This window comes from Lissotriton helveticus, chromosome 6 (assembly GCF_964261635.1).
Source record: "Lissotriton helveticus chromosome 6, aLisHel1.1, whole genome shotgun sequence".
Lineage (NCBI taxonomy): Eukaryota > Metazoa > Chordata > Amphibia > Caudata > Salamandridae > Lissotriton > Lissotriton helveticus.
In genome coordinates, this window is record NC_136067.1 from 599267278 (window position 1) to 599293484 (window position 26207).

At 47.0% G+C, this 26207-nt stretch overlaps 1 protein-coding gene across 1 annotated transcript in view; it reads right to left on the minus strand.

Moving 5' to 3' along the window:
- Positions 1-25983, minus strand: part of CGAS (cyclic GMP-AMP synthase) — a 366766-nt gene extending 340783 nt beyond the window's left edge. Inside the window, 2 exon segments of the mRNA XM_078648056.1 lie at positions 23020-23271; positions 25660-25983. Of these exon segments, the coding sequence (XP_078504182.1) occupies positions 23020-23271; positions 25660-25983 (576 nt within the window).
- Positions 25984-26207: the final 224 nt, after the last annotated feature.

Here is a 26207-nt window from a genome sequence, read left to right on the forward strand (position 1 = left end):
TCTTATGTTTGTTAAGGGATCTACAGTTAATAAGCATTAGTTTTAATTTATGCTTTTTCCCCAGAGTCTGCCTTAGGTATAGTTGTTTTATATAAGCAGTGAATGCACTTCAATGGCATTATCTCCATAGATACTGTGCCTACATGAATCTAAAACAGGTGGATTTAGTTCTTTTAACTGCTCCGCTGAATACTTCAGGAGCTGGTTTCTCCCAAAACAGGCAGTGGTTCTGGCCCCTAGCCCCGGACGGCCACGGAAGGGTGCAGACGGGCTTGCCTTCTGCGCGCAGTCGGCATGCTCGATGCGCGCTTCCGATCAGGCATGCGTCTAAATGGGCGGCAAGACGCCGAGCCTGCCACCTTCCCCGCGAGCAACCAGCCCTCAGGAAAGGAGGGAGAAGCCTGGCCCCGCCCTCCGCTCAAACCGCACTGCAGCTGCCACGGAACAAGGCAGTCAAACACTGAGGGCCAAAGAAGAAATGCAGGTAAGCAAGGCTAACAAACACATTCAAACACAAATTGCGCTGAGTTTAAAATATTAAAAAGCGGTTAAAAGCATTAGCACATGTCCAAACGTTCCCCCCTTCACAAAGAGTCGTATACTTGCAGACCCTGCCACTGTCTGCAAATCCCCTTTGAGTTTATTGAAATTGTACCACTGGCCCACACACCCACTCTGAAAATCGTTACAGCACCACTGAATCCGGTAACTAACTGGGCACGGACCAGTGCCATCCTCCGAGCTCTCAAGCTGCCTAGGTCCTTTTTTGTAGTCCAGGTTTTTCCTTTCAATTCTGAGACTTGTAATGCTCTTTCATCCCATTACAAAACAAGAACTGTGTGTCCTAGAAAGTCAATCAAAATCAGTACAAAAGGAGTTAGATTTCCTACATATTGCTGCTGGGCAGCAATATATTTCTAACGATTATTAGAATGTGCTAGCCACTCAAGGGCAAAAATGCCCACCACCCACTGCTACAATACGCCGACTGAACAGAATCATAACATATATATTTTTGGTATTTTATCTCACTCTTGGTTTTATTAGAGACCAGATGAACAACTCGAACATGTGCCAGAGAAACTTGTTAGCTCTGTATCTTCAGCAGGCAAGTGTCATAGAGCTGATAAACTAGGACATTAATCCAAGAAGCCAATGTGGGAGCTCCAACCTGCAGGCTTGCGAGTCTGACGGACCACAACACTAGTCTGTAAGCCAAATTTCAAGCTAGGCCAGGCCTGCTTAGAACCTGTCCATTCAGATTGTTTAAAAGACGCACATTCTGGTCCCATTATAATAATGTAAAATGTGTGGGCTGGAGTACCAACTGAAAAGGAGAAGCCTACCACCAAAAAATCCACGGGTCTGTCAAGTATACATTAAAACTTTGCATGTATGTTCAATTACACTTACGAACAAGTTGGTAAATGCCTGGTGTCATCATACTCATCTGGAAATTCCCTCTTGAACATTTCTCAGCATCCGGAGTTAAGTTTAAAAGTGCTGAGAGGGTGTTACTTACATGAATAGAAAGCTAAAAACATCAGGGAGAAGTGAAAGCAAAATGTAACTTTCATTAGCATAAGCCATCCAACCTTACTGCAGGGGTTGTTACATGAATGGATATGTTTAAAACGATATGACATACACTGCCCCAAGTACCATCTCCTCAGGGATGATAAAAGGGCCAAAATATATTAGTGGGGAATCCAATCAGGGAGACCACCCCCTTCATGCTCTAGCAGGGAACACAGGGTTACCCCATGCTAGGAATGGCACCCACCCCATCCTTTATTACCTGCTGCTTCAAGGCCGGAGTAGGCACCCCTTTTTAATCCCATGCCATCTCCAGAATTCAATGTTCGATTCCTTGGTCGCAAATACCACGCACCCATTCTAACAGCGGGGTCAAGGGGACCATAAATAGCAGAGCACGAATAGAAAATCACCCCATTAAATACCGTGTTTTTGTAACAGCAGCTCCTACATGCAATTTACAAGCGGATTCACTGCTGCTTTAACGTCAGCCATCGGCCCAGGTGGATAAGGGAGCACAGAGGAACCATGCAATAAGTCATAATGACATAGTCAAGGGGAGAAGAATCCGAAATTAGAGGGTGGGGGAGCTATTGGGGCATATATGGACAGGGCAGGGTATGGCCCTTAATATTCCTGTTCGAAGTGAATGTAGATGAAACACTCCCACTGGAAAAGAAGATCCACCCAGAGTACCTTACTGCCTGCCCCTCACCAGAAGTGGACAGCTACCTAGCCGGCCTGGTAGCCGGAAGGTGAATTTACCAGGACGTCTGTAAAATTGTGACTGTCGAATCAAGGCCACTATCGGTCCATGATTGACTGAGGCAGCTACCAGAAGGGGATGGCCACCCAGCAGGGCTAATTGATTGAACTAACCAAACATGTCTTCTATAAAATGTGACCATTGAAGCACAGTCATTGTGAGGGAGGGTCAGCGGGTGGACATGATTGACAGACATGGCTACTGGAAGTGGACAACCACCCAACACATCTGAATAGCAGAAGGTGTACGAAACTGAACTATGTTAAGCTTATGACCACGTTTTATACTTGGATTTCTCATTAATCAGTTAAACAGGGCTAATGGACCGGCTCAACTGTACTGCTACGACGTATGCCTGACTGGAGGAAGATTTGGATGGTACCAAGTCTGGTGGTTAGATGGCATAGAAGGAAGTGACTGGCAGTGCATGTTAACAGGGAAGGCAATAGTAGAGAACTGTCTCTTTAAATGTAGCACACAAAGAGAACTGAAAATTATTGTAAGTGAAAGCAACCACTAAACTACAGTCTATAGTCTCTTTTATTGAAACAGGGGTGCACATACATGTCGAAGTGGACAGGATTTATTGAGGACAATGTTCCACAGCTTTTTTCGTTTTAACCACACATTTCCCATATTTTTTGTTAAAGAACTACTGTTCCTGAATGGTTAATGCAGGCCTTGAGTTGTCTTAGGCCGAAAGGAAAGGAGGGAGTTCAGTGTCAACTTAAGGCATGTGTTGGGGCCCCCGGTTCAGAACTACTTTGATTTTTATTACATATGATACTGTCTGCTAATTCAAGCCCACATAATGCCCTCCAATATCAAATTATACTGAAACTTTCACAGATGGGGGTCACACAGAAATAGCTGACATAGGTCTTTCCCGGTGTCCCAAAAAATCCTTTTAGGTAGGAGAGAGAAAGAGATAAAAGTAGAGTTAGGCAGAGAGGGTGAGTGGCTGAAATGGGGCATACAGGTGAGATAAAGTCTGAGATCACTTTCCCAGTGGGCTCCTGTAAACGTAGGTGCCCTGTGCAATTGCTCACTTTGCCCACCCTTAAAATGTCTCTGAGGGAGTCTCCGGTACTGTAAAGGAAGAGAAGGGAAAGTCACCAAACAGAAATAATACTTCTTTGCATGTTGCTGCAACATGTAACAATGTAAATGTGCGTAAATCAGCAAATCTAACTTTTGAAAGCACTGTAAAATCTTAAACACAGAATATTTGTTCACATTTTGAAGTCGTCTATACTGTGTTTAATAAGTTTTTTAAAATGTGGCAGACTGCGTTGTACCGTAATACATTGTATGTTTTTAGGTTTCGCCCTGGGCCTTGCAACTGCGTAGCAGTTGCTCCGCCCACGGCGAAATCTCATGATCCTATATATGGGGCTTTGGTTCCGCCTCTGTCTCCCATTGGCTAGCTCCATAAATGGAGGCTAGCCATTGAGAGACAGAGGCTGTCAATCACGCTTTCCCCTGAAAACGCGATTCGGGGGCGTTTCTCTGACCTTTTTTAAGTCACGCCCCTTTGTCCTGGGCCGCGCTGTGATTGGTTGCCGGCCCGGGACACCCCGTGACGTCATTCCCCGGGCCGCGCTGAGATTGGCTGGCCGGCCCGGGACCTGACTGCCTCTGCAATTTGTGGCTTCAAAAATCGGGAGATTGCCGCTTGTTTTTATCGTTTTCGGGATGCGCACGCCGCATTTACAAGCTATTTGGGACATGCCAAGTTGAGCCACAGAAGTTAGCTTGTTTCCCTGCTTGACTGTGAAAACTTTCGTGGCTTCAAAAATCGGGAGTTTGCCGCTTGTTTAGCTTTTGTCGGTTCGTTGGGAATCTATTTCCTTTAGTCTTAGCTACAAAACCAATCTAACAAACCTAGAAGAATTAAAAAAGGACTACATTTACCTGCTGGGATCCTTCTAATGTTTTCAGAACTCGGAGAGAGTCGTGAATTTATAGTTGACGGTACAGAGCTGAATCCCGCCTCCTCCTGGAGCCCAGCTCTTACTTTGCCGACTCACCGTGTGATCTCATCCGATTAAATTACCAATACCCCGCCCACTATCATTCTAACCCGGCTCACGCACGACCCTTCGGCTGACCTCAGACTCGCTAATCTGGGCTGAAACACTTTCTTTCCTCTTTAGGGAGGCGGCCTCGTGCTGGGCCCGAGAACTTTAGAGGTAAGAGCTCGGCGCGGATAAATGTCCTACTTAAGAATTGTCCGGGCATCCTGCAGACCGTATCATTGTCAAAAGTTTCCCACCCCATAACCTGCGGGTTTTGCACAGATCTCATTCGTATTCAGCAGATGGCGCGCTCCGCATTCAAACCCGTGGGTTTTTGGTTCCAGACAGATCTGTGTAGCATGCACTTGAACCCAGGGAGCTTCAGATTCGCTAATTCGGTTTAGGACTAGATAATCCCTGCGTGCCCCTCACCTCTAATTGAAATGACACGGCCAGATTATGGGATTAGCGCGGTTTGATAAATTGGATGCAACTGACCTAGTGAGGGGTTGAGGCCTGGGACGGCCATTGAGACCATGCCAGGGGGGCGAAAGGCTTATACACATGCTCTAAATTAAACACATCCGGCGAAATCTTCGCTATTATAAATTAAAGGAAAAAAAACATTGAGCAGGAAGAACAGTCTTTGAATAATCCCCTTACCGGGAGCAATTAATTTAACCTGCCCTACCCCATCCACTGTAAATTGATGAAAATGTTGCTTTTGAACGCTGCTAACGCGTTAGCCCCTTGGAGCAGCGTTAGCATGGTCTGGGGCATTCCACTCACGGCCAGGCCAGCCCCCCCCCCGCCTAAACCTCGCAGGGCCCACCCGAGGCATTCATGCTCACCAGCTGAAAGCAGCATCTTGAAGGAGAGCGAGCGGTGTCCTGCCCTGTGATTTGAAGCAGACTCCTTTCAATCGAACCAATAAACCTAAGGCACCTGGAAACAATGATTTGTAACTTGTCCGGCTGGGACCGGAAACTTAAATCGAGCACGCAGGGCCGGAGGCCGCAGTCAGGCAAAGGCCCTGGGGTGTCCTGGGGGTCACGGCGTCCCGCCCTGCTCTGAAAGCAGCCCTCAGTCCGCAGCCTACTGGGAAATGTCAGGTGGCAGTATGGCCAGTCCGGCCCTCGTTGTGAGAGGAAAGCAAGGGCTGGAGAGGAAGGCACGCACAATTAAGAGAAGAAACCCCACCCCCGAAAAAAATCCCCCTCTTTTTTAGAGCAATACATTAATCAATTCACAACGTTTCTGCATTCATTCGAGCATAATTCTGGGATCGACCCATTTTAATTACAGAGCACGTTAAAACCGCCACCCCAACCCGCGGCGACCCGCCCCCCTCCATACCTATTAGCCAATTTCGCCACCATGTCTCCGTTGTCGGTGGGTGACAAGGTGGTGGGCACTGTTGTGTCTGCTGGCGGTGTCGAGATACCACTAGGCTGGGCAGCGGCTTCAAGGCGCCACCCGTAGAAGGTGGTGTAGAAGCACCTGAAGCGCCGCCCTAGCGCCCGGTCAGCTTCTACCCGCTTCCCTGGTGTCTTGGGGTAGCTTTCGGTTGTCTGCCTGCTTGTCAGGTGGCAGTATGGCCAGTCCGGCCCTCGTTGTGAGAGGAAAGCAAGGGCTGGAGAGGAAGGCACGCACAATTAAGAGAAGAAACCCCACCCCCGAAAAAAATCCCCCTCTTTTTTAGAGCAATACATTAATCAATTCACAACGTTTCTGCATTCATTCGAGCATAATTCTGGGATCGACCCATTTTAATTACAGAGCACGTTAAAACCGCCACCCCAACCCGCGGCGACCCGCCCCCCTCCATACCTATTAGCCAATTTCGCCTCCATGTCTCCGTTGTCGGTGGGTGACAAGGTGGTGGGCACTGTTGTGTCTGCTGGCGGTGTCGAGATACCACTAGGCTGGGCAGCGGCTTCAAGGCGCCACCCGTAGAAGGTGGTGTAGAAGCACCTGAAGCGCCGCCCTAGCGCCCGGTCAGCTTCTACCCGCTTCCCTGGTGTCTTGGGGTAGCTTTCTGTTGTCTGCCTGCTTATGCGCACATTCCAGGACGAAGATCTGCAGGTCTGCGGACGCACTGGCTGTTCCCTCGATCGAGTTTCTTCCCACTGAGACCTCACGTCTTCTCTTGTGCAGTCGCTTTCTCTATAGGTAGAGCCACGAGTCCTAAAACAATCAGAGCCTCCAGGCGCCTCTCACTTGTGCACACCACTGCTAACGCGGGATTACTGGTTACTAATTATCTTACCAAATCCCAAACTATGTCGACTGAATCGTTGGTACCTGTCGTTGAGTAAAAGGTAATCTCGCAATAAGTCAATCAATTTAAGAACTTACACCACTCTAAATGACCACTGACCAAATTTAAGTTTTAAAGATTTAATATAAAGTCAAAGATAACTGAAGATACAAACTTCTCAAAATGAGATTCAAAAGGTAAATTGGTATCACTATAAACATGAACTTCTTGAGTAATCTAAGTCTGAAAAACAAAATAATAAGTACAATCTCGAAAACCATCAGGGTTGCCAAAATAGATACAAGTTGCAACCTCAAAGTCATTACAGAAAAGAAAAATTAAGGTTAGTCTGTCCCTACACTATACTAAGTGACATCCCTACTTAGCAAGATCTTAACCCTCTAGGTGTCAGCCGTGGTGACTTCCTAAGAAGATCACGCACTTCTCTTTGTCTCTTCTCTGATAATGGGTCTCTCCTGATCAGCCTATCTGCCTACCCATCCGCTTCCTTAGGCTCCCAAAATCATCTGCTCTGCTCTCCTCCCGGGTCTCTTTCCCTAATACCAAATCACATTTTCAATAGAAACGCCCCTTGGGACGCCCCTCACGTGGTACATCTTTGCGCGGCAAACTCCATGATGGTACTCTTGAAGACCCTCGTTATAGTTGACCTTGGTTCCCAGGCTTCTTCTCCAGTGCGCTGATACCCCCTGAAATTCCTGGAAACTCCTACAGGCCTGCGCAAGGCGCCACTGAACAAAGTCCCTTTCATTCGAGCTGATTAGGACCCTCGCACCTGCATACAGCTTGTCCTGCAGTGGGCCTCAAATTCCAGACTCCACCATATCTTTAGTCGTAAAACACTCTCAAAGCTCTGTGCTGGACACCTCGCGACCTCTTCTCTAACGAGCACATGACGATTTAAACGACATGACATTATCTCCTCTGGCCTACTTGATTTACATGCAGCAGGTCCCTGCACTCTTAAAACGTTAACTTGATTTAAACAGCAAACATTCTTAACTAGCATACGTTTCTAAAATAACACATCTATAAAGCATATACTTTTAACCCTAAGTTCAATAGTACATTTGGAAGAACCATGTCAACCTTATCTCACATTAATTTAGCAGCACGTTCAGGTTTGCTGTGAATTGCCCTAAGGCCTACACAGTATACTGGATTTCCAAGTTACATTTAATTCGGACATGATTCTTTTAACATGAGAACATGAGGTTTTCACATATATTCCAACATTTCTACATTAATCTCACACCGTTACAATTATAGTTACTCTACTTAACATTCTATACATTTCACTACTGAATATAAAACACTCTTGTGCAAAACATATTTAAACTAACTACGTGCTTGTAAATATGGCGTACTTATACATTTTTTTTCCAAACTTGTGCTCTCTCAGTCCCCCCTTTGATGACCTTCAGGGGTCATCATCACCAAGACACTAAAAATGTAGAACCCTTCAAAGTGAAGTCATGGTTGTGCCACCTCTTTTCATACTCTCCAATGCTTTCAGACTCTTGTATTGAGAATCCTGCATTGCTGTCAACTCTTCTTCCTGTTTTCTCATAGTTCTCTGCAACCTATTTGCTCTATAACATTGATACAAACGCACCAATCCCCACAAAGTGATTACACAAATCACTATTATGATGATGGGTTTCAGTATGTACCAAACGATACCCTTTCCTAAGTTGGCAAACCAACTTCCAACTTTACCCATTCCATGACCTACTTTTTCCCACTCATTTACCTTTGCTAGGTCCTCAATTTCGTAGTGTATGGCAGTGATGTTTTGTATATACTTCTCTAGAGGTTTTGAATTGTCTGGAATGTAAGTACAGCATTCCTGGACCTTCAAAGCCTTACAGACTCCTCCCTCTTTTGCTAACAGAACGTCTAAAGCAAGTCGGTTCTGAAGAACCATTGCCCTAATCGATTGCATCTCCCCTTCTATCAGCATCAATGATCTTGCAGTACTGGCAGATAGCCTATCTACGACTGTAGCTAACCTCCTAATTTTGATGTCATTCATTATCAATCCTAAGAAAGGGAATGCAGCACCGAGTACATCTCCAACTACTTCTGCTGCACCCAGCCCTCGCTTCGATCTAGTTGATATTTCTTTCTTAGGCGTGTCTAAATTCTCAACATGATATATTTTAGGGAAGACAACAGCCAGATAGCATGATCCGTACCAATTATCTGGTAACTTCACATAGACATTTCTTCCACATACAAAATATACATTTGGTATTGCTTGCATCCCTTTCAAAAAGTTCTTAGAGTAATACTCCAATTGAAAGGCATGTTCACAATGGACTTGACCTACATAAAAGTTTTCATAATAAGAGTAACTCCTGTGTATGCACAGTTTTCCCCGTTTATCCTTATCCAAAGCAATTGGACCAATACTACCCTTTCTTTGATGTGCCCTTTCCTCCTTGGTCCAATCTGTTTCCCATTGTCCTGATGCCTTCAAAATCTTCTGCCTCCTGTATCTAATATCTACCTGTGCTATAAACTTTTTCTCAACTTCTGATATTTGACAAGTCAGATTGTTCCTTCGAGCATGTGAAGTATCTAACGTTTTCCATGGAATAAACCATTTGTGTAATCTGTCTTCGCTTTTGTAGTAGTCCCATTTGTTCAAATGCTTGAAATTCGGAACCTCTGGCAATGTCGAGTCGAAATTCGAGAAATAATACTCGAATCCTTCCCGTCCATAAAACATGCTCAACAATAAACTACACGTTATTCCATATGTCAACGGAAGATGATGGTATCTGATACCCTCCTCCACTGAAGCTGGTAATTGCATACAAACGTAACAATCCTTCACTTCCATGGCATCAACATATTCATAAAGCAATTTAGCATAAGCATTTGACTTGTAATTTCCCTGTGACTCATCTGTGTGAAGCCTTTTTATTTCTGCATCTAACAACGCTTTGTCTTTCTCATTGATGTTTCCCTTCTCCTTAATAATGGTAGTTTTCGGTGTTGATACTCCCTTATCCTCCTTGACTGCGGTTTCATCCCCTTCGTGTCCCACTAGGAATGAAACAGTTACCACTAAAATTATAAGAGAAACCACTACTCCTAAAAGTGTAACAGCTATACATTTTGCCCTGCGGTTCGGGTTGCCAGCCTCCATGTTCTCAAACAGTGTCTCTTTGGACGTTCTTCTCGCATCAACTTCTTCCCCGTTTTCAAACAAAGTCTTTCTCTCTTGCAATGTCTCTCTTTTGAACACTTGGAAGCTTGACAATTTGTTTCCGCAAAACAGTTCAAAGTCCAGTAGAAATTTAGACAACCCTAGCCCTTCTCCATCCACTAAAATGAAACCCCTACCATTTTTCTTCTTCCACTCGGCGCTAGGTTATCTTGCAACAAGTTTACAATTTCTTTTCAAAAGTCTTATTTTCGTCTGAAGTTATGTATGACTCAAGGAGTGACACTACGTCTTCATAAATGTCCATCCGAAGTATCATTCCCTCAGGTTCTGGGCAGTTCGTACCACAACATGGAAAGTCAACTTTTTCTAGGATTATTCTCCTTATTTCGCTCAAGACAAGTGGACGGACAAAATTGAGAGTTAGCGTTTTTTCAATTTCTACTCCTGGTACTATCAGTTCTACATCCACAATTACAAAGGGGTCCGTTCTAATCAAAATCACTTTCTTCACCTTTCCAGTTCTGCGCCCCTTTGAAGACATTCACAATATGGTATTAATCCACAACAATAAGCGCTCCTAGCATTTCTACTACTCGCTCAAGCATTTCCAAACGAAGAAGAGTTCCCTCCAATATTGGATATCGTGAACAGCAAACTGGAAACTCAACTGTCTCTAAAATCAATTTTCTTATTCCACTCAGGAGAGCAGGATGAACGATGTTGAGTGTCAGCAACCTTTCGGTCTCCGCTCCTGGCAGTAGAAACCTTATTTGCACTGTGATGATCGGGTCAGTTCTGATCAGTTCCACTTCCCTGATCCTCCCTGTTCTGTGTCTTCCAGACATCTGCAACGAGGTAGGTCCAGTCGGGAGTAGAGTATCTTCTACTAGGCACTCGCACCCTTCTTGATCTTCTAAGACCCTCCTCGGCTTGATCCTGGATATCTTCTTCTGGATCTGAGTCTTCGGATATAGGAGTAAGCGTTTCTTCCTGGGCCGACCTCAAACTTAGCCTTCTTCTCCTTGTTGGCCAAGTGGCAGCTCCAAGCCTTATTCTCCTATTCCTTGTCCTCTCACTTGGTTCTTGGTCGCTCTGATACGGATCTGAGTCTGAGTCGTATTCACTTCTGCTCTCTCCTTCAGTTGCGTCTTCTGTCTCACTGCCGTCCTGCCTTTGCTCTTCTTCTGAATCCGTTGCGTTCCCAACTTCTTCTGACACCCCCTCAGCTGCCTCAATCCCTTCTTGCAACTCTTCTTCCACTTCCGGGCTTTCGTCTGGGATGGGAGCTGTTCCTTCTAGAGGTGCTGGAACTCTTCGAGTATGGGAAGCATGGATCCAATTTGGCAGCCCCCCGCACTTCACCGCGGTGTTCGTTATCAGGATTACCTGAAAGGGCCCACGCCAGCGAACATCTAGGCAGTTCTTCCGGACGTGTTTTTTAACTAAGACCCAGTCCCCTGGGTTCAGATCATGACACAGGTTCCTCGATGCTGGAACTTCAGCCGCATGCACCTGAAGGGACACAGAATGGATGGCGTCAGACAGTCCTTTACAATAATCCAAGATCAGATCATCTGTAATATTCAATAGGGCAGTAGTTGGAACTGTAGGAAGTCTCATGGCCCTCCCCATCAGGATCTCGTGGGGAGAAAGACCTGTCCTCCTGTCAGGGGTGCTGCGCATGCTCATGAGCACTAAAGGAAGAGCATTTGGCCAACTCAAAGATGTGGATGCCACTACTTTAGCCAATCTATTCTTCAACGTGCCGTTCACTTGTTCCACAATTCCTGAAGCTTCTGGTCGATAACTACAATGCAGCTTTTGATCGATATTCAGTGTGGAGCACAACATCTTCACTATTTCGCTGTTAAAATGTTTTCCTCTGTCCGATTCCAAAGAGGCAGGCACCCCGAAGCGCGGTATCAACTCCCTGAGCAACAATTTAGCCACTGTGAGTGTATCGCACCTACGTGTAGGGTACGCTTCAACCCATCTGGAAAATACGCATACAATCACCAACACATACCTAAGGCGATTGACTCTTGGCATTTCGATGAAATCTAATTGCATTCTATTGAAAGGCCCCCCCGACCTCCCAATGTGACTCAGTGTGACTGGTGTTCGTTTGCCTACGTTCAGTTGTTGGCAGGTAACACATCGCTTACATACTGATTCTGCTGCTATTCTAAATTTAGGGCAATACCAAGTTTGCCTAAACACTCTCATCATAGCATCCCTTCCTAGATGTACTGGACCATGTATTTCTCTCGCCATGGGATTAGCTAACTCTTCAGGTAACACAGCTCTCCCATCTGCTGAAACCCAAAAATCCATTTCACTTCGCACACAACCTGCTATTTCCCATGCCTTTTTCTCTGTTTCAGGTGCGTTCTCCTGCATTATTCTTAAATCCTCCCAAGTGTCTACAGTTTCTAACATCATACTTAATTCTGTCTTTTCTTCTGCACCTTCTATTTCCACCTTTGAGAAAGAATAATTTTGTTCCGCACAATAGCGTGCGACTTCATCAGCGTATCTGTTGCCTTGTGACACAAAATCTGTATTCTTAGTATGAGCTACACATTTTACTATTGCGATATCAACTGGACCTTGCAATGCTTCTAACAACAGCCGCACAAATTCTCCATTTCGAATGGGCGAACCAGAGGAGGTCATGTAACCCCTCTGAGACCACAACTGCCCGAAATCGTGAACCACACCGAAACCATATTGGCTGTCCGTGTAGATGGTGACTCTCTTTCCGTTTCCTGCTATGCAGGCACGAGTTAGGGCAATAATTTCTGCTACCTGTGCGGAATGTACTCCTTCCAGGCAAGCGGCTTCCACAACTCCAGTAATGGTACAAACAGCATAAGCTGCTCTCAACCGACCAGTATCGTCTCTTAAACATGAGCCATCAACAAAATAAATTTCATCGGGGTCTGACAATGGCTCATCCACAATATCTGGTCTGGGTTTCGTGCATAGTTCAGTCACATCAAGGCAATCGTGGTCTTCACATCCTTCGCCTTCTATTACCGTAGGTAATGGCATCAAAGTAGCAGGATTCAAGACAGAGCATCTCCTGAGAGTCACGTTCTCTGCGGCAAGTATAACTTGCTCGTAGCGCGTGAGCCTACTATTGGTCAGATGCTGCGTCTTCGTCCTGGTCATTAGCAATTCAACTGAATGTGGTACATACACCACCACTGGATGTCCCATCACAATACTCTCGCTCCTTTCAATGCTGACACCCGTTGCAGCAACGGATTTGAGACATCCGGGCAACGCTGCGGCTACTGGATCTAATGTAGCCGAAAAATATGCAACTGGTCTACGGGCATTTCCGTGGGTCTGTGCCAAGACTGACAAAGCACATCCCTCTCTCTCACAGCAATAGAGTGAAAATGACTTTTCGTAATCTGGCATTCCCAGAGCCGGAGCACGACATAAATCGTCTCTCAGCTGTAAAAACGCCACCAGACATTCTTCATCCCATGGTACCGGACCACTCACCTCCTTGTGCGTCAGTTTCTGTAAGGGCTTTGCTTTCAGTGAGAAGTTAACTATCCACTGTCGGCAGTAACCCACCATTCCTAGGAACATTCTAACTTCTCTCTGTGTTGTAGGCGCATTCATTTTCATTATCGCCTCAATCCTCTCTGGGGACACCTTACGTTTCCCTTTTTCTAACCTATGCCCTAGATACTGTACCTCTGTCAGACAATACTGCAACTTGCTCGGAGATACCTTATGTCCATTTTCAGCTAAATGATTCAGTAAGGCAATTGAATCTGCTTTACAAGCTTCCTCTGTCTCTGACGCAACAAGTAGGTCATCTATGTACTGTACCAGAACCGAGTTCTGTGGCAGTACTAGATTCTCAAGATTCTTCTTCAACAACTGATTAAAGATGGATGGGCTGTCTGTGAATCCTTGTGGGATTCGACACCATGTTAAAACGCGATCTTCCATTTTAAAAGCAAAAAGATACCTGCTCTCTTCATCCAATGGGATTGAAAAGAAAGCCTGACAAAGATCTATCACTGTGAACCATTCTGCTTGACATGGTATTTGAAATAGTATCACTGATGGATTCGGTACCACGGGACAACATGAAACGACTATGTTGTTAATTTTTCGTAAATCCTGAACTATCCTAAACTTCCCGCTAGGTTTCTGCAAACCCATAATCGGGGAGTTACAAGGACTACCCACGATTTCTTTCAGTATTCCCTGCTGTATCATTGACTCGATCACAGGTTTTATTCCCGCAATCGTTTCCTGGGACAATTTGTATTGAGGCGTTCTTGGAAACTCAACATTTGGTTTTACCAATATTTTTACCGGCTCTACCCCCTTAATCAATCCTATTTCTTCTCCTGTGAAATCCCATACCTCTGACGCCACTGCATCTCGTAGGTCTTGGGGAAGATCGTCTATTGTCAGAGTAGGATATAGTTCTACACAAGATTTCGAATTGGCCACCTTAAAAGTAGCATCTTCGTCGGTAGTCTGTACCTCCACTCCTTGCGGGGTGCAGTATATGGTGCAGTTCAATTTGCACAACAAATCCCTTCCTAACAGACATACCGGACTCGAGTCACAAACCACAAACTGATGTTCGTTCATGTGGTTTCCAATTTTCACAGACACTGGTTCTGTCAAAGGACTAGTCATTCTTTTATTTGCGACTCCTACCACCTGAATTGTTTCCCCTGACATTGGCAAGTCTGGAACCACCGCTGATCTCAGAGTCGAACGAGTAGCCCCAGTGTCCACTAAGAACGTAGTGGGACACCCTGCCACTTCTGCCTCAACAAATGGCCCTCTTTGATCCACTTCTAGGACTGCCCCAAGGGTACAGTCCTCTTCACTGCTCACCCGTTGTCCTGTCAATGGATCAATGTAATAACACTTTTCTTCCTCGATAAACAGAGGCATTTGTTTAAAGACCTTTCCCCCAGCTGCTATCTTCGGTGGCTGTGGGAATTGGGCCCGTGGAGCCGAAGTCCCCCCTTTGGCCACCTTACTACTTGGGACTGTCACCTTTTGCACTGGGACTTCTTGGACCTGCTCTTCTACTTCTAGCTCTCCATTTTCAGGGTTAAAGGGACACTCGCGTCGCCAATGCCCCACCTGGTGACACTGATGACACTTTGTCGTTTTCTTTAAAGTGGCAAAGTCTATCCTAGGTCTCTGCCCTTCCTCATTGTCCTTATTCTGACCGTTTGGTTTTCGTCCCATCCCCTGCTTCTGCTGGCCACCCTTCCCAGCGGACTGCATTTGCACCACCATCAATTTCTCCTTTAGATTCTTGGCTTTAGAATCTATCTCGTCACTGCAGTACCTCGCATAACGTAAAATCTCATCTAGTGGTTTGTTCTGCCAACAGATTAAATGTTGCTGTATCATCAAACAAATATCAGGTCTCAACCCCAAGACAAACTTTGACACAAACTGCCCTATATCTTTGGGATCCATTACATCTAGTCCACTGTATTGCTTGAATGCTTTCAATAACCTTTCATAAAACTCGTGAACTGTCTCCTTGGGTTCCTGCCTTGTTCGGTCTATTTTTACCCAATCTATGTCCTGTGGTGGTACCTTATCTTTCAGCCATGCTATTACCCTTTCATACTTTTGCATGACAATTTCGGACGGTCCATTAGTCCGAGCATCCCTCACTGGTTCAGTATTTGGCCATTCAACACTAGTCTTACAAGGGGTCCACAGATCAGATGGGACCACGATGTCAAACAACGTGTTCAAATCAATCCACAATACCTTCGAAATTTTAACAAACCTCTCTACCTGCTTATACCACTCTACTGGATTGTCCCGCAACTTCGGAAATGAGTTGGTGAATGCAGCTAAGTCTCCTCTACTCCAGGGCACATGTACATAATTTCCATTTGATATTTCTCGCAAAGGGAATGCCTCCATATGCATTACCCTTCCCTCTGGGGTCATCACATTTGTACTTCGTCTAACCGTGCCCTTTTTCGACCACCTTTCTTCCCATTTATCCAGTTCCCTCCACACTCTTATCCCTGATACCAGCTCTCTTATGTGTGTTTTTAATCCAGTAGTTCTCTTCTCATCTAGATCCTGGTCTGCGTACTGTAATCTGTGGTTACTCTGTAATGCCCTTGTCCTAGACAAATCCACGGCATATCTATCTGCCAAATCAGTCAGTTTCTCATGAAACGCTCTAGCTTTCCTAGTAATATCCTTTGCCATGAACAATAACTCATCCTGTTCATACAATTCTATCCTTTCCAAAGGCAATGTTCCATCTATTATCTCATCAACATCTGATTTTAAACTGGTAACATCAAGCCTTTTTGCCTTAATTTCAGCTTTTAAGACACTCAATTTAGCTCCTCCATCCGCATCTCTCCCATCCCAGCTTCGAGATCTACGTTTAGGTATTGGTGAATTATAGGGAGTCCTCCCCTGTTCCCATCTCCCTAGGTCCCATGCCTTTCCATCTTCTCGGGGTGGGTGGTGAAACACTCCTTCATGCCTCCTAGCCTCTCTCTCCCCATCCTGGCTAGTTTCACGGGATGCAGGGTAAGATGTTCCATTACTCCCTCTTTCTTCCCTACTTCCCTGTGATTCCTGATTATTCGAGGCGTGGCGGGACCTATCGCTGTTCTCCTTTCTCCAATGTTGAACGTCTTCCCCGAGTGTATGATGAAGGCACCTAAACCTATTCTGAAAAGCCCGTACCGCCTCATCTCCTCCTTTCCCCCAGAGACGGGACATTTCCTCACATTCTACAATCCTAGTATTTTGTTCCGGCTGTTCTCTCTGATTTGTAGGACATGCATCCCCTCTATTCTCTTGACTTTGGCCTTCCCGGCCCTGACTGCTTTCGCTGGCCCCACAATGAGATACAGTCCCGTTACCCCTGCTTTCCCACTCTGGTTCTGTTCTTGTCCTGTTACTTGGAGATACTATGGACCCGTCCCATTCCCTCAAATCAGCTCTTAACTCTGAATAGGATCTTGGCCGTGGTCCCCTTAGATCCATTGGTCCTCTCGGACCTCCCTGTTCTGAATTGGGACCGACAGTTATGTCTAATGGGGTATTCCATGTTACTGATCCTGGCAATTGTTTCCATGCATTTGTCACGTTATTCCTCCTTTCCATCTCGATCCTTTCTCTATCCAATTGCCTTTGTTGTTCCCCCCTATCTCTCTCAGGGTTATAGATCGAAACTATGGGTCCTATGGTCACAGGCACTTGAAGAGCGTCTGGTAATCCCACAGACTCAGCCCTTTCGGTGGTTGGCGTTTTCTGCACCACAAACCTTCCCACTACACTCTGTACAGTGTTGTTTGGAGGTGTTTCTCCACTTTTGATAGGTGTCCATTCCGATATAGGGAGTGGTGTATATCCCTCTATGTCATTCCCATCTTCCCTTGCAAGCCCTCTATCTTCAATTTCCTCAACTCTCGGAGGTGGTCTATCCATTAACAATCTGTTTATCAGATTGTCCTCCGACTCGCTTTCCTCGTCTTCTTCCATGAGGTTTCCTCCTCCTGACACCTCCCTCATCGGATACATTTTCTCCACCTCAATAGTCTGTACCCTCCAAGGCTTTTCCTCCTCATCCCATTTGGAATCTCGCACTGCTCTTACCGATCGCGTCAGTCTTTGTTGACGCCTGTTCAAATTTCGGTCGTGTGCAGCCTTAATCCATGCATTAAGAGCCTCAAACTGTGTTGGTCTGGGCGAGGGTTTCAATGAGGACATGGTTGCTTTTAGCCGATGTAACACCTCTAATTTAAACGTCCCGTACCTCGGGAACTGCATTTCCTCATTCCCTTCCGTAAGCTTATTCCAAGCCCCAATCCACAATATGGTATGCAGCCCCACATTCGTTGCCATATAATGAGCTGGTGTACCCTCCGGCGGAGCCTCCTCTCCATAATAATGTTCACTTCGTTTACGTTTAAAAATCCCTTTCAAACACTTAAAACACTTCATGATTTCTCTTTTCTCCGCGTTTGTTTACTTCCTGATGACACTCCACCAATCTCAGCGCCGTTCTCACTAACTGGCCTATCCGTACGCGACTTTCCTCCGACGTCACTCTAGTCGCCCAACCAGAGCGCGGCTCTAGCTAACGTCACACCAACCGCTCAATCACAGCGCGGCTCTAGCCGACGTCACCCGTCCCCCTTCGCAGCAGTTCCCCTCCTTTCTCAGCTCGTCTCCTCGGTCATGCACGCATCCCATTCATACTCTGAAAAATGATTACTTCCGTCCAAGCGATCACCTTTCTTTGACTGTACGCCCACAGTCTTTCTGTAGTTGTCACCTTAACTTGGCGAAATGTCTTTCCGTTTACTTCCAGACAATCGCCTTCTCCGATAGGTTACTCACACACAGTAACTTTCGACCAGCGTCCGTTACTCATACACTCACTCTTACACTCCCCCTATCTTGGATCCACGGCGGTCAATGGTACCTCGTGACCTCCGTACTATGGTCGACAACTACCCTGGATGTTCGATACACCCAAAACCACTTAAGCTCTGGCCTGAACTTAAGATTTCACCAGTTCACCCGTTTACCAGGTAACCAGCTTACCAGGTTGCGCGCGCTCACAACCTTCTCTCATTCACACTACAGGCATTCAACTCCGCAAGACATTACAATACAAATACAACACAAAACACCGCAATCTGTTCACGCATGACCCTTTTTATACTCACTCTCCGATACTGCTGCTTTTCTCGCACCGTCTGCACCTTTCGGCACACGATTCTTCCGCTGCTCGTCTCTCGGCGTCTCGGGCCTTGGGGTAAACTAACCTCTCTAGATTACCTTCCTCAAGAAGATAACCATCCTCTGCTACCAACTGCTAACGCGGGATTACTGGTTACTAATTATCTTACCAAATCCCAAACTATGTCGACTGAATCGTTGGTACCTGTCGTTGAGTAAAAGGTAATCTCGCAATAAGTCAATCAATTTAAGAACTTACACCACTCTAAATGACCACTGACCAAATTTAAGTTTTAAAGATTTAATATAAAGTCAAAGATAACTGAAGATACAAACTTCTCAAAATGAGATTCAAAAGGTAAATTGGTATCACTATAAACATGAACTTCTTGAGTAATCTAAGTCTGAAAAACAAAATAATAAGTACAATCTCGAAAACCATCAGGGTTGCCAAAATAGATACAAGTTGCAACCTCAAAGTCATTACAGAAAAGAAAAATTAAGGTTAGTCTGTCCCTACACTATACTAAGTGACATCCCTACTTAGCAAGATCTTAACCCTCTAGGTGTCAGCCGTGGTGACTTCCTAAGAAGATCACGCACTTCTCTTTGTCTCTTCTCTGATAATGGGTCTCTCCTGATCAGCCTATCTGCCTACCCATCCGCTTCCTTAGGCTCCCAAAATCATCTGCTCTGCTCTCCTCCCGGGTCTCTTTCCCTAATACCAAATCACATTTTCAATAGAAACGCCCCTTGGGACGCCCCTCACGTGGTACATCTTTGCGCGGCAAACTCCATGATGGTACTCTTGAAGACCCTCGTTATAGTTGACCTTGGTTCCCAGGCTTCTTCTCCAGTGCGCTGATACCCCCTGAAATTCCTGGAAACTCCTACAGGCCTGCGCAAGGCGCCACTGAACAAAGTCCCTTTCATTCGAGCTGATTAGGACCCTCGCACCTGCATACAGCTCGTCCTGCAGTGGGCCTCAAATTCCAGACTCCACCATATCTTTAGTCGTAAAACACTCTCAAAGCTCTGTGCTGGACACCTCGCGACCTCTTCTCTAACGAGCACATGACGATTTAAACGACATGACATTATCTCCTCTGGCCTACTTGATTTACATGCAGCAGGTCCCTGCACTCTTAAAACGTTAACTTGATTTAAACAGCAAACATTCTTAACTAGCATACGTTTCTAAAATAACACATCTATAAAGCATATACTTTTAACCCTAAGTTCAATAGTACATTTGGAAGAACCATGTCAACCTTATCTCACATTAATTTAGCAGCACGTTCAGGTTTGCTGTGAATTGCCCTAAGGCCTACACAGTATACTGGATTTCCAAGTTACATTTAATTCGGACATGATTCTTTTAACATGAGAACATGAGGTTTTCACATATATTCCAACATTTCTACATTAATCTCACACCGTTACAATTATAGTTACTCTACTTAACATTCTATACATTTCACTACTGAATATAAAACACTCTTGTGCAAAACATGTTTAAACTAACTACGTGCTTGTAAATATGGCGTACTTATACATTTTTTTTCCAAACTTGTGCTCTCTCACCGACGTTCTCCAATCCAAGCGTGAGGTCGCTCGGGATGAGCCTGCAGGTTTGGGGTGCACCGCCCGTAGCCCGGCCGCCCTCCTTTGCCCGAGTGATTCTTTCCTGCTGTCACTCTATCCGGTGTTGTGAGCGGCGTCGGTCCTCGGAGCAGCACCGTCTCCCTGGTCTGGCACCTGTTGCTGCTCTCAGCTGCACGCGGCCGCCTTTGTGCTGTGTATGTGTATCTGTGTGCGCCTGCAAGTATGTATGCTTGTGTGTGCCTCTGACAGGTAGGTTATGGGTTGACAACCACCCGGCACTTAATTAATCAAGTGGGCGCTATGGTGATGCGCAGAATGATCCCTCCTCGACACTAGCGCGCTGCCCATTTTCTGCCCTCACATATTACGCAATTGTTTTTAAAGCGTCAGCTTGAGACTACGGGCACGCTGAACAGTTTCCTATGCTGGCGACAGACAGACAGCCGCTCCTCTCTATACCAAAGCAGGCGGTTCTTTTGCTCCCATCAGTCCGAGGGCGGTAGATAGCGCCCGGTGACAGCTCGCCGCCTCCTTCAGCCCGGCGTGTTCAGAGCCTTCTCTCTTCCCTCACACTTTGAAGGTGCCTGCTCCGAGCGCAGTGGCTGCGCTGTTCCTGCGCGGTGCTTGCGCTGTCCCTCTGCCTGCACCTCCAGGGAGCTGCGATCTGGCTCGGCGCGAAGCTTGCGAGCCTTTGGGGTGCGACGAGAGGCGCCCCGCAATTCCGGCTCGTGAGCTGCTGTCTGAGCTCGCAGCGCCCCCACTTGGGTATAGGCTTAAGAAGTTCCCGCCCCCGCGGGGATGTCATATATGATAATGAGGGGACGATGCCGCTGGGAATCCCCTGTTGGGGAGACCCCCTCTCTCCCTGGTAGGCCTGGCCTCCGCTGCATGCCCAGGTTTAGCCCAATCAGGCAGCGACCTCCCACCCGCCTCGCTTCTCTCTATGTAGCGCTTCTCCTCCGTCTCTCTGCAGTCATTCACTGGTGCTCCCCGTAGCAATACAGGCCCCACGTTCAGCCCTAGTCCAATGGATCTAAGTGAGCTAGGGCAGACTCAGGGGCCCATCACCACATTGCGTCTCTTTTGCCCTTTCTTTCCTCTCACGTCTTCGCTTCACCTCATACTCTCCCTCTTCTAGGCTCCCATCTTCTCTGCTTTGCTGCTTTCCCTTTCGACCCCCCTCTTCTTTCTTCTCACTCCTGTATCTATGCCATATGCGCCTCCCTCCTTTACTGTGTCTCCTGACTCGTTTCTCTATTCCGTGTCTTTTCTTTATCCATCCCTTCGCTCACACATCCCTCTTTCCTTTATCCCCCTCATATCACGCATTTATATGTATCTGCATTAAAATTCCACCTCCTTTCTTCTCAGCCCACTCACATCTCAGCCTATTTCCATCTCCTAGTTGATTGTCACCTCATTTGATTGCTCCCCCTTTCACCCTCTCTGCGCCTCTCTCCATCTCAGCTTCTCTATCAGACCATTTCCCCGAGTCTGTGGTGGGTACTGTGTGTGTGGCGGGAAGAGGGAGGGAGGGGGGGGGGGGGGGAGTTGTTATTGCAAGTCGGCAAATAGGCCAGAACTTTTTTGAGGAGGGGGCTCAGTCCAACTAATGGAGGTGTCGCTTTAAATCCAAACTATGGGGCCAATACCAGAAAATAGTGATAATTCAGCATTTTAAACACACTGAATGCAGCTCATAACATTGCAGCAAACCTGTTTTGAGGGATTTGACAATATGCATAGGCTACTAACACATCTTTAACAAGCATTTGCAATGCAACAGGTCTCGCATTTACATGAGTTTGAGCTAATGGCATTGTAAATGACAATGCCTTTTATTTATGTTTTGTTTTTTGAAACGTAAATAAAACTCTTTGTCATTTACAATGCCAATAGCTTAAACTCGCGTAAATGCGAAACCTATTGCATTGCAAATGCTTGTTTAACATATATATTCTCAGTCATTTCTGGAAAAAGGCACTACAGAAACACGCCACTATTCCCTAGAGCACCAAGCACTATTCAAACAAGTGACTTTCTCGTGAAACACACAAATCTAAAATTACTGCAGGAACGACTTGAGCTTTCCTACTAGAACAATGCATGTCTCACGAATTGGTTTCACTTGTGTTTCTCATTTAAGGTGTGTGCCTTTGCACAATATTTATGAAGGAGTACGGCCAACAACATTTTTACAAACTAATTTGTTGTACACACAGGATTTGCCTTTAATCACAGGATGTTAAGTTAAAAAAAAAAAAATGCCGAGGCTTGAACCTGGTTCGCCTGTCCCAAAGTCGGCAGCTCCGCTGTTAGACCACATCTGCTCCTTGAACTAGAAAGCCACCCCAGCCCAGGCTCCCCACTGTGCACTCACCAGCCTCGGATTGGTAACGCGGGCAATCGGGCAATGCCCGAGGGGCCGGTGTCTGAGTTCCTGCTGTGGGCTGCTTTTTTGAGCAGGCTGGGGCCGATTTGGGCAGTGTCTCTATTTTCAGCATATAGCCAGCGGCCCAGTGGGTGGCTGAGTGGCCTTTCTGCAGGCAGATGGGCGTTCATTAACACCCCTCCCCCCCCCAACAACACCGCCGGTTTGACACCCCCGGTTTAGCAATAGGCAGAGGTATCACTCCCTTTGTCTCGCTGGCCCGCCCATTAGTGTATGCACCTACTGAGTGGGGCAAAGGGTCTCAGTAGAAGTGGCCTCACTTGTTTTCAGGTGTGTTTCACTAGTGTATACTAATGCGTGCATTTTTTAAGCCCCCCCTCCTTCTTTTTAATGTAATTACGCTGAAGCAGTGATTTGAGGAAAGGCATTCTGCTCATGGGGCCGATTTATTTTTTGGGTGCCCGGGCCGATTTTCAATCCCAATCCGACCCTGGCACTCACCTTCACCTTCTCGTAGTAGCTGCCCGTGGGCAATCTCTCGATATCTGCAAACATGGGGTGCTCTTTGATGCCGCGAATAAGGTCGCTAATTAAGGGGTTCACGTCGTCCACAGCCCGGAAGATCTCTTCAGCGTGGAGCTGTACGCCGTTCGCCACATCCCTCAAACTCCTGCCCCGGCTGCTGTGAGGTGGTGTTCGGGGTGAAATTGGAGAGATGGCGAGCAACTCCCGGGGTGATGAGCACACCGGGGACTTGGATGATTTGGTCGCAGAACTTGCTACACTGCCAGAGGGTGCCGGAGCCTTAGCCACCCCGTCTGTGCTGGAGGGAACAAACTTGCTTTTTCCTCTCGAACTGGCTTTTGTGGCTGTTGTAAAGAAAAAACAAAGGTGGTGATGGACATTACAGCCGTCTTCAGCCGGGCTTGCTTGACTCCACTGGCAAAGTGAGCAAGGGATTCACGTCTGAGCATACCCTGCCAACTTAGGGCGAACAAAGAAAAACCAAAGGTGGTGATGGACGGAGTGTTGACAATACAAACACTCACCCCCAGTCAACTGATCTGGGTTTAATCCATCACCGTTCTTTAGCTCACTCCACCACCACAGTTCAGATATGGCCATATGCAAATCAGTCTGACCCTGTGCCTCATGGGAACAGTCCAGCCCGAACTGCCAAGCCATGTCTTCCCTGGACCGGAATCAAGCTTCCCAGGACCGGTTACTGGCATTACAGCCGTCTTCAGCCGGGCTTGCTTGACTCCAGTGCCAAAATGAGCAAGGGACTCACGTCTGAGCATACCCTGCCAACTTAGGGCGAACAAAGAAAAACCAAAGGTGGTGATGGACGGAGCGTTGACAATACAAACACTCACCCCCAGTCAACTGATCTGGGTTTAATCCATCACCGTTCTTTAGCTCACTCCGCCACCACAGTTCAGACATGGCCATATGCAAATCAGTCTGACCCTGTGCCTCATGGGAACAGTCCAGCCCGAACTGCCAAGCCATGTCTTCCCTGGACCGGAATCAAGCTTCCCAGGACCGGTTTCTGGCATTACAGCCGTCTTCAGCCGGGCTTGCTTGACTCCAGTGGCAAAGTGAGCAAGTGACTCACGTCTGAGCATACCCTGCCAACTTAGGGCGAACAAAGAAAAACCAAAGGTGGTGATGGACGGAGCGTTGACAATACAAACACTCACCCCCAGTCAACTGATCTGGGTTTAATCCATCACCGTTCTTTAGCTCACTCCGCCACCACAGTTCAGACATGGCCATATGCAAATCAGTCTGACCCTGTGCCTCATGGGAACAGTCCAGCCCGAACTGCCAAGCCATGTCTTCCCTGGACCGGAATCAAGCTTCCCAGGACCGGTTTCTGGCATTACAGCCGTCTTCAGCCGGGCTTGCTTGACTCCAGTGGCAAAGAGAGCAAGGGACTCACGTCTGAGCATACCCTGCCAACTTAGGGCGAACAAAGAAAAACAAAAGGTGGTGATGGACGGAGCGTTGACAATACAAACACTCACCCCCAGTCAACTGATTTGGGTTTAATCCATCACCGTTCTTTAGCTCACTCCGCCACCACATTTCAGACATGGCCATATGCAAATCAGTCTGACCCTGTGCCTCATGGGAACAGTCCAGCCCGAACTGCCAAGCCATGTCTTCCCTGGACCGGAATCAAGCTTCCCAGGACCGGTTTCTGGCATTACAGCCGTCTTCAGCCGGGCTTGCTTGACTCCAGTGGCAAAGTGAGCAAGTGACTCTCGTCTGAGCATACCCTGCCAACTTAGGGCGAACAAAGAAAAACCAAAGGTGGTGATGGACGGAGCATTGACAATACAAACACTCACCCCCAGTCAACTGATCTGGGTTTAATCCATCACCGTTCTTTAGCTCACTCCGCCACCACAGTTCAGACATGGCCATATGCAAATCAGTCTGACCCTGTGCCTCATGGGAACAGTCCAGCCCGAACTGCCAAGCCATGTCTTCCCTGGACCGGAATCAAGCTTCCCAGGACCGGTTTCTGTCATTACAGCCATCTTCAGCCGGGCTTGCTTGACTCCAGTGGCAAAGTGAGCAAGGGACTCACGTCTGAGCATACCCTGCCAACTTAGGGCGAACAAAGAAAAATCAAAGGTGGTGATGGAAGGAGCATTGACAATACAAACACTCACTCCCAGTCAACTGATCTGGGTTTAATCCATCACCGTTCTTTAGCTCACTCCGCCACCACAGTTCAGACATGGCCATATGCAAATCAGTCTGACCCTTTGCCTCATGGGAACAGTCCAGCCCGAACTGCCAAGCCATGTTTTCCCTGGACCGGAATAAAGCTTCCCAGGACCGGTTGCTGGCATGACAGCCGTCTTCAGCCGGGCTTGCTTGACTCCAGTGGCAAAGTGAGCAAGGGACTCACGTCTGAGCATACCCTGCCAACTTAGGGCGAACAAAGAAAAACCAAAGGTGGTGATGGACGGAGCGTTGACAATACAAACACTCACCCCCAGTCAACTGATCTGGATTTAATCCATCACCGTTCTTTGTGACTGTTGTATCATCCTCGCTGCTGTGAGGTGGTGGTCGGGGTGAAACTGGAGAGGCGGCGCTCGGCTCCCGGGGTGAAGAGCACACCCGGAACTTGGATGGTTTAGTGGTGGAACTTGCTACACTGCCGGAAGATATCGGTACAGAAGCCTTAGCCACCCCGTCTGTGCTGGAGGGGCCGCTGGCGGGAACAGACTTGCCTTTACCCCTCAAACTGGCTTTTTTGGTTGTATTCGGATCTTCATTTGTTGACTACTTATCTCCTACTGCCCCCTTTTTGCTACCCCTTTTCATGGTATCCCGTGCCTGTCCATCAGTCTGCGAAGTCGCCTTGGTTTGTGCCCCTCGACCCCTGGCTGCATGAGTCTTTCCTCTGCCCCCCTCCCGACCCGGCTTCTTCTCGTCCCCCATGTTATCCGGCAATGGCTCAATGCTGCCCAGTGCAGAGGGCGAACCCGGAAGAATGGGGAACTGCCAAAAGAGGAGTGAGGTTCAATTAAAAGAAACATAATATTGTTTACACTATGCAACAGTGCTGGAAAGGAGAAAAAAACACATTGCGGGATCCCATCAATTGAAGGTCAAGGTGTGGCAGCAGAAAGGGGTGGAGTCTCGAGGGGCGGATTCACGAAAAG